Source organism: Brassica rapa, chromosome A02 (genome assembly GCF_000309985.2).
Source record: "Brassica rapa cultivar Chiifu-401-42 chromosome A02, CAAS_Brap_v3.01, whole genome shotgun sequence".
NCBI classification, from domain to species: Eukaryota; Viridiplantae; Streptophyta; class Magnoliopsida; order Brassicales; family Brassicaceae; genus Brassica; species Brassica rapa.
In genome coordinates, this window is record NC_024796.2 from 8,555,596 (window position 1) to 8,569,595 (window position 14,000).

The 14,000-nt window shown below is 35.4% G+C and overlaps 3 protein-coding genes across 6 annotated transcripts; all 3 read right to left on the bottom strand.

Annotated features, from left to right (window-relative positions):
• Nucleotides 1-100: 100 nt before the first annotated feature.
• Nucleotides 101-3,377, bottom strand: LOC103852176 (pyruvate dehydrogenase E1 component subunit beta-1, mitochondrial). Its single transcript, XM_009129085.3, has 14 exons — nt 3,133-3,377; nt 2,987-3,048; nt 2,853-2,915; nt 2,468-2,548; nt 2,356-2,382; nt 2,208-2,270; nt 2,024-2,110; nt 1,706-1,831; nt 1,271-1,404; nt 1,118-1,190; nt 954-1,019; nt 808-846; nt 591-715; nt 101-510 (listed from the first exon to the last, which is right to left on the bottom strand). Exons 2-14 carry the CDS (start codon nt 3,035-3,037, stop codon nt 345-347), a joined length of 1,101 nt encoding a protein of 366 aa, XP_009127333.2. The 5' UTR covers nt 3,038-3,048; nt 3,133-3,377; the 3' UTR covers nt 101-344.
• A 2,008-nt stretch (nt 3,378-5,385) lies between these two features.
• LOC103852177 (alpha-taxilin) lies at nt 5,386-9,756 on the bottom strand. The gene is made up of 11 exons (XM_009129087.3): nt 7,925-9,756; nt 7,762-7,835; nt 7,585-7,693; nt 7,405-7,472; nt 7,227-7,304; nt 6,733-6,797; nt 6,456-6,522; nt 6,193-6,375; nt 6,023-6,079; nt 5,829-5,924; nt 5,386-5,739 (listed from the first exon to the last, which is right to left on the bottom strand). Exons 1-11 carry the CDS (start codon nt 8,148-8,150, stop codon nt 5,629-5,631), a joined length of 1,134 nt encoding a protein of 377 aa, XP_009127335.2. The 5' UTR covers nt 8,151-9,756; the 3' UTR covers nt 5,386-5,628.
• Nucleotides 9,757-10,036: 280 nt separating this feature from the next.
• LOC103852178 lies at nt 10,037-13,283 on the bottom strand. 4 transcript variants are annotated; one of them, XM_009129090.3, is made up of 4 exons: nt 13,009-13,283; nt 10,876-12,196; nt 10,480-10,544; nt 10,037-10,352 (listed from the first exon to the last, which is right to left on the bottom strand). In XM_009129090.3, the coding sequence occupies exons 2-4, from the start codon at nt 11,489-11,491 to the stop codon at nt 10,203-10,205; spliced, it is 831 nt and encodes a 276-aa protein (XP_009127338.1). In that variant the 5' UTR covers nt 11,492-12,196; nt 13,009-13,283; the 3' UTR covers nt 10,037-10,202. The 4 variants fall into 4 exon arrangements, with proteins under 4 accessions (XP_009127338.1, XP_009127336.1, XP_033141376.1 ...); XM_009129088.3 differs by having other exon boundaries at nt 10,876-12,201; nt 13,009-13,261; XM_033285485.1 differs by having other exon boundaries at nt 10,876-12,926; nt 13,009-13,256.
• Nucleotides 13,284-14,000: the final 717 nt, after the last annotated feature.

Here is a 14,000-nt window from a genome sequence, read left to right on the forward strand (position 1 = left end):
GATATTTTCTTTTAGTAGAGTAGATTGGGTGCACCTCATCCATTACCTGGTGGGGGCTTCTGTTGAGCGCACATCATTCCACAAAAAAAAACAGGGGTTGTGAGATTCTTTACTAGCTTTCTCGATCGATTTATCAATTAACCCAAAAGATTCAATAATTTTCAAATTGAAGGACAAAAAGACAACCGCAGCGAGGATTGACATTAGTAGCAAAAGATCAAATAAAAATCACGGGGAATGGTGGTTTTGTGGCAAAAGAGACATCATTTTCTCCTCTTTTCTTATTTTCCTTTACTCAAAGAAGGAATGTGTTGGGGGGTTGGTTTCTGAAGATGATGATTGTCTTATTTGGATCTGAAACAAGCTCTCTTTGCTGCTCGAACGATATCCTCTACCTGAGGAAGAGCCAATCTCTCTAGGTTAGCTGCGTAAGGCATTGGAACATCGGCTCCTGCTATCCTCTCCACCGGTGCATCCAAGTATGAAAAGCTCTCCTCTACTACCGACGCACTGTTCCACCATAACACAAACATTAATCAATGATTCTGACAATAGCGATATCGAAATCCAAAAACAGATTCGTTTCTAACCAGATTTCTGCACAGACTCCATGCTGAGGGAAACCTTCTTCAACTGTTACCAATCTACTTGTTTTTCTCACTGAAGCATTGATCGTTGCTCTGTCTAGCGGGCGGATTGACCGCAGATTTATTACCTAACCATTTAATTAAAAAAAACAAGAAGTTTTTAAGAGGCTTACGTATCAGTATTTTTAAGCAGAATCACAAGACACAAGACTCTTCATACCTCAGCACTTATTCCCTCTTCTGCAAGCTTCTCAGCTGCCTAGAATCATGTACATTAATAAATTCAGAGACAGAACAATGATAAGCACTAATTTTTAAAAAAAAAATCATCTAAGAGGTATATTTGAGATGCTGAAAATGACAAACCTTGAGGGCAAACCCGACCATCTTCGAGAAAGTTGTTATTGTTACATCCTTTCCTTCTCGTTCAATCTGTTATAGCCCAATACAGCATTAAAGCATCTAACTTACTAGATATTAAGCAAAAAAAAAAAAAGGAAGAAGAAGGCGGTAATGTAGAGTGAAACTACCTTGGCTTTTCCTATGGGAAGACAGAAACTTGAATCAAGTGCTTCTTCTGAAATTGGAAATGATTCACCATATCTGCATGACGGGTTTCGCATGAGGGTCTTTTTACCTAAGTGAACTACATGACCAAATCTCAAATTAGGTAAAGTACTTACAGTAACTCGTTTTCAAGGAAGACAACGGGGTCAGGGTCTCTAATGGCAGCTTTAAGAAGACCACGAGCATCTTCAGCTGAATATGGAGCGAGAACTTTCAAACCAGGAACTGAGGCGTACCATGCTGCATAGCACTGCAAAATGTAAAAAAAAATTAGGCCCTTCTCTGAGACACACAGTCATAGTTCCATCATCCATGTGATCATTACCAGACTTAAGCAATACAGTTGCACATCCTGTCCTAAGAACCTTGTTCTTAATAAATCATTTCAAAATGCCTAATTCATTTAGGGAAAGTTTGATCAAAGTTAAAGCCCGAGCCAGTTCCTTGATCTTATTGGATAATCATTTTAACAGAAGCCAAAGGTAATGTTTGAAAGAGTGAAAAACAGCGATTTAATTTGTGAAGGAAAAGGTATGTTGGTTAGCATTTACCTGAGAATGCTGAGCACCAACACCAGCAGCAGCACCATTGGGTCCTCTAAAGACGATGGGTACATTTATCTGTCCAGCAGACATGTAATTTGACTTTGCAGCAGAATTTATGATATGATCAATTGCCTGAAACAAATTGCAATAGAGATCTTAGGATACATATAGAGATTAAAAAAAAAGAATGTCTGTGCACTTAAGTGTCAATGATGCCTGGAAACAACATATTTTCAACCACAGTGCATGATCCCATAAGGCAACAATGATGCCTACTAATCAAGTCAAGGAAAGAGGAAAGATGTAAGACAAATCAACGCTAACCTGCATAGAAAAGTTAAAAGTCATAAATTCTACAACAGGCTTTAAGCCAGCATAGGCGGCACCAACTCCAATTCCAGTAAATCCAGCCTAAAACATGATAAAAAAGATGACAGTCAGAAATCTTCAGAGTCTAGAAACATGGACATAAGGATTTGTGACTGTAAATGAAATAAGAAATCCAAACCTCGGTAATAGGGGTATCATAAACTCTCTCAGGACCATATTTCTCCAAAAGGCCTTTAGTGATCTGTGAGTACATAATAAACCTCCAGTATAATAAGATAATGGCCAAAACTAGAAATTTCCGTAATGTTTTATCTTGTAATTCTAACCTTGTAAGCACCTTGGTATTGTCCAACCTACCAAACAAAAAAAAGATACAAGAACATCAATATCTGACTATAAAATGCCATATTAAATCAATAATGTGAGCCTGCAACTAACCTCTTCACCCATGACAAAGACTTTAGGATCTGCAGACATTTCCTCATCGATTGCAGAATTCAGAGCATCTCTGACTGTCATCTAAACAAGGATTCGCACAGGAAAATGTAAGTGGTCTTAAAACTGCATGTACAAAGGAATAACATCTTCATTTTATATTGTAACTCAGATCCTATCATAACTAAAACTATGGGCTCACAACATATATGTTACTGTGACTGTAAGTCCTCTAAAATCCACCATTTTAAATGAAAAAAACACAAGGAGAGAAAGCAAAGAGTCATTAACAGTTGTTACATGATTGATCTATATTAGCATTTCGTCTATTTAATGACTATTGATCATCAATCAAGCAGCTCTAATAATCGTAAACTGACTAGAATACCTCTTTTGAACCAGCTGCGTAGCTCCTTGCGGAAACCAACCCGGATCGCATCCTTCTGAGAGACTGTTTCAAAACCCCATTTTCGAAAATCAGAATCCCAGATCAAAATGCAAAAGTGAGTAAAAGGCTCTTACCGAAGCAGATAAGCCTCCATCGACGGCTCTTCTCCCCAGGATTCCCCACATTTTCTAGCTAACTGGAAAACAATAAGCACTCTTCTCAGATCAAAACCCCCGTAGATCTCTAACAGACTAATCAGAGTAGATCGATAATTGATTACCTTAGGTTTATACGATCTACGGCGCCGGCGAAAAGAGATCGGAGACGGCGGATTCGAGAGAGAGAAGAAGAAGAAGACGACTCAAATGCTTGTTTTTTTTTTGTGACAAAGATTTCAATTAGAGTAGGTCTCTTCTTCGTCAAATGACAGGAGCCGTACGATTAGTAAGTAGGTCTCTTCTCACCAAATGCACTGGAGCCGTACGATTAGTTTACTATCGATCATGATCATTATCATATGGTTGGTTGACATTCTCGGATTTTACTTTTTCCTTTTTCTTTCTCAACTATATATTATTCCATGGTTGATGCTGTTTGTTTTATTTAGGTGATGGCGACCCAAACACTACATGGTGCACAGGATGAAATTTATAAAACAATACTTATATTATCAAATTATAAAATAAAAAAATTCTACAATATGCATTTTTTCTTCAATAAAGAAATCAACTGACTCTTAAAAAATATAACCTAGTTAAATCATCCTTTATTTTTCAATAAAAAATCAACCATTGATTCCAAAAAAAATTCGTCTTTTAAAATAATTTCGATTATTCTTTCTAAGGATTTTAATTTAGGTTTGTCTTATTTTTATCGCTTTTATAGTTCTCTGTCACAGATCGTGAAGATCAATAAGGGAATTCAAATGTCAAAAGTTTCTTGGGTGCTTTAATGGTAGAGATTCAAAGGAGTAATCATATTTGAAGAAAATAGATCTAGTTTTAATAATATAGATGTTTTTAGAGGAGAAAATTCTTTCATTTGATCTTCCAGATCTGCTGCAATATGGTTCGTGTGAAAGAAACTCAAGAAGTTTGATTTGAAAACTACTCAATTTTTCCAACCAGAAGATGTCTAGTTTGATACTGGATATGCCTCGCAAATGTTACAAACATGAGAGAGTCAGAGGAGTTGCTATGCCTATAAGAGAGATTCCATTTCATACTACAACATGAATATGAACTCAATGAGATAATGAATAAAACTCTCCACTCTTACACTGAATGAGGTTTGTTTATGGAAAGATGGGTTGAAAATTAATATGATGTGGATTACTTGAAATTTGTTCCTTAGTGGGTGCAAATTATATAATGGTTAACTACTACACTGAAGCGGCGATCACTGCTCTTGAAGATTTGATTGGGAAGACGATGGTGATCGCGGAAAAAGCTCAGAGCCAGGAGTATGTGAGTGTCAAGTAAATTTTAATGTGTCAAATCCTCTTCAAAATCCAAGATGGTTAATCTTCCTGAAGGGGTCAAGCTGAAGTCTCCTTTCTTCTATGAGAGGGTCCATAAAAGATGTTACAATTGTCAGCATATGACACATGAGAAGGCTAACTGTCCGCTATTGTTGAAAAATAAGGAGCTTGAAGAGATTGTAAGAAGAGTGGAGTGTACTTAAAAACAAATCCTAAAGAAAGTGGTGCACAAACCTTCAGATCCATTTTATGGGGTGCTTGAAGAGAGCCAAGTAGATATGTACCCGATTCTTGGCCGTCCTAAGATTGGTCCGGAGATGTTGGAAGGGATGAGACAATATTTCTAAGTGGTTGATGGGGAAGAAAGGAAAATAAGTTAGGAAAAATACAGTATAACTGTATAACATAGTTAAATCTTCCGCTGTTGTTCAAAATAAAAAAATCTTCCGTTATTTTTCAATATAAAATCAATCATTAATTCCAAAAAAAGATCTTCTAAAGTAATCTCAATTGTTCTTTTTAGGGACTTTAATTTAGGTTTGTCTTTTTTTAAGGATTCGTCGACGATCAAGAAAGGAATTCAAGTGTTGAAAGTTTAAAGTTTTTTGGGTGCTTCTATGGTAGAGGTTCAAAGGAGTAATCTTGTCTGCAGAAAATAGATCTAGTTTTAATAATGATGTTTCTAGAGGAGAAAGTAGTTTCATTTGATCTTCCAGATCTACTTTACAAGTTTCAGTATTGAATTAGCCGGTCGACCACCTATTAAAATTTTTGAACAACTTGATTTGTAACTTTTTGACAACTAGATCAAGCAACCCATTTTTATTTTTCCTGTCGGAAATGCCTGGCAAAACTAACTGTGCAGTAGTTAAGTCATTTCCAACCCTACTGCAAAGAGATTTGAAGTATCAAATGTTTCAGTTTCACTATTTTTCATTCCATAATATGATAAATTGATTTTACTTCATAGATAGAGTAATTATTTCATTTTTTTGTTAATTACTATATTTTTTACTCCATTTTTGGAATACTGTTTGAATAAACTCAAAACCATTATGAAATTATTATATATTAGAATTTTACATTAGAGATGCTCTTAATAAATGTCTAAAAGGTAGGTAGCTGTATATTGGGCGATGTGCCTGAGAGAGTTTTCAAAAAGTCCTAATTGAGTGAATTGTAGTTTTTGATCAAATTGCTAAATTAGTTTAAACTCCCACAAAAAAAAAAAAAATCTTAGTTTAAATCACAATCTCTCTGTGCTTTCAAGCTTGAGCAGCTGCAGAATGGCTACTGTTAAGACTGTTTTTGCTTTCTTTCTGCTTGTGCTTGAAGGAATCTGCAAAGCGACTCAAGCTTATCTTTCTGGTTCTTTGTCTTCTCCAAAAGCTTCTTCAATCTCTCACGCTGTTCAAACGTTGAACCAAAAGAGTTATGTTTACTGGTTGATAAACCTTCAAAAATGGTGAGAAGAGACGGTTTCACTTTTTCTTTACCTCTTCAACTAGTTCTACGAGAGTAAAATCTGATCTCTCCGTTTTGCTTTTCAAGAATGCGTTTTCTTTCCTCAGTTCTTTGATTGCTTTTGACATCTACTCAACACACATCAATAGAGAGAAAATATCAGTTTGATAAAATAACACAAGACAGCAATGCACATCTTTTAAAAGTACAATGAAGACATGTTTACCTTGTCGATTTCTTGTTTGAATGTTTCGAACACCTCGTTGCTCTTCACCAATGCATCCTGCATTTATTAATCAATCATGTATCATTTATTACAAATCTTGTGAAAGCAAAGACCATGAATATTGCATGCAAGTTAATCATATTAAATTGTTTTAGGGGAAGAGAGCAGACCTGGAACTGCTGGAACTTCTCTCCATCAGATGTTAGCTGCACCCGCAAGTTTTTCTCAGTTGTTAAAAGCTGAGAAACTAGATCTGCATATACTTTCAACTGAGATTGTTCATGAATTACTTTCTCCTCGTGTTGTTTGATTTTTAATTCAGAAATCTGTAGCTCGAGTGTTTTCTGCTTCATCTGCTCATTCAGAGATGAGATGTTAGTATTAAAGCCAATAATGTTGGCTAATATAAAGGTTGAAGAAAGAATATATATACTCTTTGCTCATGTTGTTGTTCTGAAAGCATATATTGATCAGCCAGGTGCTTCAACTTCGTCCTCAACCTGGAGATTAAGAAACAAAGCCACTGAAATTGAAAACGGCCTCTAAAAATATGCTGCATAGCTAGTACAAGCAACACCGTTTCTAAAATGTAAGAATATAGTTTGAAGTATGTGAGTGAGGCATCTTCACAATGACTTTTACTTAAAATGTACAACATAATGATATGAATCTACAATTGAAAACGTGGTGATTGTGTTCTTTCGGCTTACATTTCATTTTCTTTTAGTTGTGAGAGGCTTTCATCCCTTTGCGCGTCCAACTTAATGCTCACATCCTATAAACCAAAGAGAATTAGTAAAGGTAGAGAGTATAACTAAAATATTTATAAGGAAACTGAACAACAGATTATGATTTCTTCCAAGTCTCTGACGTTGCAAAACCGTACAAGCAAAGATTCATTGTCTGTTTCAGGGCATCCATCTACGTGAAAACTTATATGGACCCTTTCCCCCCCCTTATAAATGCAAGTTCCATTAATTTCCAATGATAAAAATAGGTTTATCAGTCTAAATCTCCAACGTGTATATAGTAACACAGAAGATTGATAAGGGAATAGAACAAGGATCAAGAATGATATATGCATTAGGGTTTGCCTGCTAAGGAAGAAAAAATGAAGAATTTACATAATGCTTTTATCCTATTTGGCAAAATCGCTCAAAATTTTATAGTTTATACTCAAACAAGATAAAAAGTGTTCAATTACCTTTATAGCTTCCTGGAACTTTGTGGACAGATCTGATCTTAAACTCTGTCCCTCAGTCGAAACCCGCTTGCTTTCTTCCTGTAATACAAAGGAACAAGACAAGACAAGACACTCTATAAGGCAAACAAAGTACAGTAAAAAATAGAAGAAGAAGAAGAAGAAGAAGAAAAGAGTGTACCATCAACATTTTGTTTTGACGTTGTAACTCTCTACAAAGTGACTCAAGCTTGTCACGGACAGTAATAGCTACAACAAACAAGAGTAGAGAAATAAAAAAAAAAACAATGACTTGCTGGTGTTAGAGAATTGTATCTGTGACTAAGCATTTAAACAATCAAATTGTGACTGTCCTATTTACCAGAATCTCTTTCAGAAACGACTTGCTGATACTTGAGCATTAATTCGAGAAAATCTTGTTCGGATTTGAACATGTTCTTTGAAGTCTTACGCTCTGTCTCAACTGCCTCCTGCTTAAATTCAGTATCAGCACATAAATGAGTCTGTTACCAATTTGATATTAAAAAAAAATACTAACTTGTTTTCTGAGTTCGATACTCTGAGTAGATTCTGTTTCCTTGTTTGAATTCTGAGAGGACCCTTGTAATGACGCTAAACTCAAAAGCAAAGACGCAACGTTAGGTGGTTACAAAGAAGTCCCGTAAAGATTTTTGAATTTTGCATTTTCACATCTCTCTCACATGTTTGAGATGGTTCTTTCTGCTCTAAGCTCGAGACCTTACTTAGGTCGTCTTCATTACCATCTGTTTCTTCTTCACACAAAGGAACGGGAAAAGTCCTGGGCTTCTTTGTTTTCTCGATCGAGACATCACCTGTTGGATTGTTTGTTGTGATTCGGTTTGCTTCCTCGGTGTCGACGAATCCATCGGGTAAGGAATCAACTTCGGGGAGCAAATTGGGGTCCATTGTTAGACTCTGGATCTCAAAACCAAGTACGAATCAGCGAGAAAGGTAGAGAATATTTTATACCCAAATATTCTTACAAATGTGACGGACTTCTGTACAGAAGCAAAACCTTTTACGGGTTTTGTTGGATGTGATTTACTGTTAAACTCCCTCGATTAAATTTGTTTTGGATAAACACCTTCAAACTAAATATTTAACAAACAAACCCACAAATAAACTTTAGTTAATGAATTAAACCTTTTGTCTACAGTAACAGTTAAAAAAACCAATATGACCGGTAAATTTTGAGGGGTTAAAAATCTAAAAATTCCTAAATATTCAAAAATATAAAATTATCTAAAATTAGTAAATAAAATGTTTAAATTAGCATTTTTAAAAAAAATCTGTAAATATATGAGATTGAATTTGTTTTAAAATCAACATTATATATGTTTAAATTAAAAATGTAAAAAACCAGAAAATATATAAAAATTATAGAGCTAAAACAAACTGTAATCCCAAAGAACGGAATTAAAGCTAACCTTAACTGAAGCAGCAGTGCCAACCATATAGACTTCGCCTTCACTCAGGTGGTAAAGCGTAGACAATTGACATTCTACATCACAAAAGTAGCAAAGCAGATTTGCTGTACTTTTCCAATCTTCACTAATCGGATAATCCTTTGTGTGATCGAAATGTCATCGAATCCATCGACCCCAGGAGAACACGAGCTAGTTTTCATGTGGTCCCTCTTTGCTTGAGAGTGGTTCGCTTCACCAACATTTTTTCGCCCCCAAAATATAGGGCAACGAAGGATCATTGTCACATAACTACCAATGAATATCGCCTAGTAAGACTAAACCTTATTCTATTCATATTAAATATAATTGCAGGTTTTAGCTCCCAAATTTCATATGAATTTTAAAATAAATCTATCTCATCGATTTACATAATTGTTTGAAATGCTAATTTTGAAAATGTTAGTTATCAATATTTCTAGATAGTTATTTTATCTCTAGTGCCGGTCAAAAGAACCACTACTACCGGTCAATTTTTAGATAATTATTTTTTTTTTACATTTTCAACTCATCTATTTGCATAACATTTTAAAATACTAATTTCAAAAATTTAAAGTACTAATTTTTAGATAAGCTATTATGTTTTAATATTTTTGGATTTCTTAATATATTTTTAGTTTTTTAATGGTAAACTCCTAAACTATGCTTAGTTCGTGCAAAAACCCCTGAACTAAAGAATTCCCAGTCGTAGTTTCTTTTCACGGGGGTTTTTATCCGAAAAAACTTAGTTGAAGAATTTTAACGTTAAAAATCCTAAGTTAAACATGTATTTCTATAGTTCAATTAATCCATAGACTTTAATTGTTCAAAAAAATAAATCCTTAGACTAGTTAAAAAAAATTGAATTACCAAATAAATATCAAATTTTTTTAAATATTGACTATTGATGTTACAAAATGATAATAAACTACCCGCAACATATGTGATATTGATAAACATCTTTCCGAACAATTTCAAGATGAAACTCTTTCTGTAACATTCAGATAAACATACAGTTATGCATGTACAATATCCATGATGGACATCTTTGGAGCACACCAACACAACAAACGGTTCTTCATGCAACACTCTGAAACTTATGTTAACCTTTTTCATTTTATAATCTGCAAGAAACCTTAGAAACTTAAATTACTATTTTTATGTTACAAATTGGTAAAACATGTTCCAAAATGGTCTAAAAGATCAAAAGTTCTGACAAATAAAGTTGAGAATGACTTATTTTGCTAGTTCTCCCATTTTTTAATTGCACAAGTTCAATTACTTAATCTGTCCACGTGAAAAAGAAGTAAAATTTGTCAAACACTAACTTATTCTCAGAGAAAGCAAAGATGAAGAAGAGATTGTACTAATTCTGAAACAAGAGTCCCTCAAAATAAATCAAAGGTCTAATTAACAGATTACATGATGGGGTGTCTTTTGATTATGCATCGTCCGTACGTACAACACACCGTTCTTCCTTGACCAAATCAATTCAAAGATGGCAAACATATTTAGATCACTGGCTCGATTTCTCTTGCATCAGACGAGCATGAGTGTGGTTGCCCATGCATCCTGCAGTCACATTAGCCAAATACTTCCTTGGCAATGCTATTCCGAATCTCTTTCCTTTTCTTTCTCTTTTCTCCTTTTTAACGATGCTTTCATCCTATTGTGTATAGTAGTCATTCGAATGCAAACATCCATAGTTAAAAAGAATGATGTAGATAGATATATGATTCACTTTTTAAATTCATTGTTAAGTTACTTAAATTGTTATAAAGAGAAATTCTTACCTCTTTTGATTCTATGAGGACGCTTTCGGATTCCATCGACTTTCTCGTGTCTTCAGCATCTTTTTCTGTACAAGAAAAGTATAATTTGTTTCAATAATCGGTTTTGAACTCTAGAGCAAACTAAACGTATATAAGACAAGAAAGTACGTAATATCCATACAGTTTGGCATGATAGAGCAAACTAAACGTATCTGAGACAAACTAGGCAATATCCATACAATTATGAAAAAAATAGCATTCCAAATAGAAATATACTCCTAGCAATCATATACATTCGTGTAACGTGCATGCATCCATAGTTAACCCACATATATAAAGAGTAGAAATTTCTTCTTCTTTATATTTTTATTTGGTACGAATACTTGAAATAGCATTAATTAAGAACGTAAGATTTACCTTCTTCTTCATCATCATCAGAAGTAACATCGATGCAATAAACCCTAAAGCTTGGAGATCCAGGACATATCATCCTCTCATCAAAGTTGCTCATCCTCCCTTCATCATGATCAACACTATCATCTTCATCCTTCTTATCATTGATGACCTTGTCATGCTCATTATGGTTAGAACCATTATCTCCCTCTTTGTTAACATTCATGGCTACATCATCAACGACACCATGATGATGATTGTCTTCATCTTGTTTCTTCACAATTTCCTCCTCTTTCTTCACTTCTTTAACACCATCTCTCGACGAAATCTTTTCATAAATAACCTCTTTCTTCTCTTCCACGTGATGATCAGGCACAGGAGCAACCTTAGCCGACAACTTCAAGCTGTCGTGTTTCTCCTCCATCTCTTCTCCGTCGTCGACCTCAGAGGAGCCGTGCCTTAGAAGCTCCTTCTTGGACAACGTCTGGTTTCCTTTCAAGACGCTTGCATGGCTCCGTTTCTTCATCTCCTCTAATCTTCGCCGGAGAAGCGGACGTATTCCCGCGGGAAGTGGTACAACGCCGCCCTCATCTGTTCTCGCAGCTGCCGCACCTCCTAGCCTTGAGCCATTGCAGCCCATAACAATAAAACTAACAAATATATGGTGTAATCGCCACCACCAAAGAGATCATACGGCGGCGGGTTGGTGGCAGACGAAGAATCTAGACAAACAATAAGGGAAAAGAGAAGAGGAGAGAAGAGAGCCAATTGATTGGGAGGACGTGACTGGAAGATAATATTTAGGAATTAGAGAAGGCGGCGAGATTATTAAAGGGTTGAGATTGTGTGATGGGGTTGATCGGTAGTTGCAATTTATTTCCTAAATTTGGTAATTAGTGATTTATTTAGGCAAATGCATAGTTGGTTCTTACCTAAGTGCATATGCATTCTTGTTGTCACTTTTGACTCACAGTTAGCAGCCTCTCCTGAATTTGCAGATAACTGTGATGACAAACTTATTATATTGGCTTCAACGTATCTTTATCTTTTTTTTAGAAGAATCTTCTTTGCCTTTACTTACGAAACTGAGCAATCAGAGTAATCAGGTTTGCTAATATTTAAGGTATATAATTTTCTCTCATTTTACCTTACATAATAATTCAGAACTGAAATATTAATGTATGCAACATACACCCTGTAACACCCGCCTCCTCCCAACATTAACCCAGGGTTACAGAACGGGGGTTAAGGACACATATATAAACATAAAACACCTGACATTTCCCGTGTTTTGTTACTGGTCCCAAAGATCCCGTGTGTTAGACCAACTTCCCTGCATGAACCTCTGTACTGCACAATTCAAAATGAGTATTGAGTAACCACTAACAATCAACATTTCAGTGCAATCAAACAATGTAATGAACTCAGTCATCACCACACATATAGTTATATAATTACGACTCCAAACAACCTAGAACTCTAGAACCTACCGCACGCTCAAGGGGTCAAATACGGATCCCCCATCACACGATACCTATGTGATCATGCTCCCTATATGCTCACCATCCAAAGCAGGATGCGGTCCACCCTGTGTAGGCTGATCACTTCCCAGCAAGATTCGGTGTGACTCGATCTTATAACTGGCGTCGCTAATTCTACCGCGCTACCGCTGCAGACTGCGTTTCCTGTCAAGACCTCACCGTGCTCGGTGTCTTACGAATTCATTTTCTTTCTCATTTTCTTTCTTTAATCACATTCTTTTATTTCCAGACAGCACCCGTTCTCTGTGTCACACTCAATTCAACTTGCATATGGTACGCATATTCTTAGTATTCATCTATCAAGTTCAGATAACAAGTTATCTATTAACCTACTCGTTAACTATTTTTTAACAACTTATCTCATTATACCATCAATCAAGAAAACGTAGCAACCATTCATTCAATCAATCCATACAAACAACCAATCAATCGCATCAACACAAGTCAGTCCATTTGGTCCTTTAACAATATGGACGTTCTTATGCAACATGATTCATCCAGCTACCATCCTAGCATCCGTTATGATCTATCAACCTGTCAGAGATAATCAATCCTAATTCCTCACTCAAAAGGATACAAGAACATAAGAAGCTAAGAGGGTTTGAATCACCTTCACCTGAAAGTACATCTGAACAGATCTGAGATAAGGGAACAAGGGGCATGTAAGAACAACAATAACCACTTGGGCTCAGTGTCTGCTCACCAACGGCGACCGGAAGAGAGGACATGCGACTCGGGCTCGCAGCGAGGAGAGAGAAGTGATGGTGCGGGGAGAGAGAGAAGAGAGAGATCACGCGAGAGAAGGTCTTGACATCTAGAGCTTTCGGTCTCCAGGAATTCTCTACAGGACTTCGCTCTGGTTTTTCTGGTGAGAGAAAAAGGAGAAAGAAGTTTTGCACTATCAGCTCATTGGTTGTATTAGTATGCATTAGACGCATTGGTTGTTTTGTATAATGTGGAAATTTCGTAGGAAGTTTCATTGTTTTCAACTAAATAAGTAATAAAAAAACTGGTTACATTTTTTTTACAACGTTTACATATTCTTTTGATAAAAAAAAACTCTAATGATCTCGAATTATTGTGTAGTCATCCATTTTTGTGTTTGCTAGTATGATGATCTTGCTCGTTTGATGATAAAAGTGTCACAAAATATTTTACTAGTTATAAGAACCATGACTATATTATTTCATCTTTATGTATTCTTTTTGCCTTTTTCTGTTACTATATACATAGCATGTTTTCATTTATATGGATTGTAGAAACATATATATTTTGTATACATATTTTATATCCTCTCCTGGACGTTTATCATTCTCTTCATTGGAATGAGTTTTACCCTCTTTTATTCGAAGCCCGTAGGTAGAGTTGGCAAAAAGAAGAAGATGATTTTGGATTTTGTTTTGCAATTAAGGGGGGTTATTGGAACAAGAATTTGAATGGAATTTAATAATTTTAAGAGCTGAGAGATTCTTAAAATTTAAGTAGAGTTAACAAATATCTTCTAAACTTTTAGCAAATGTTTTGTATGTACTTATATTGAATGCAATGGATTTGCATAATATATTTTTTCAAAAAGTTTCTTTTTATAAGGTAATATAAACGAATCTC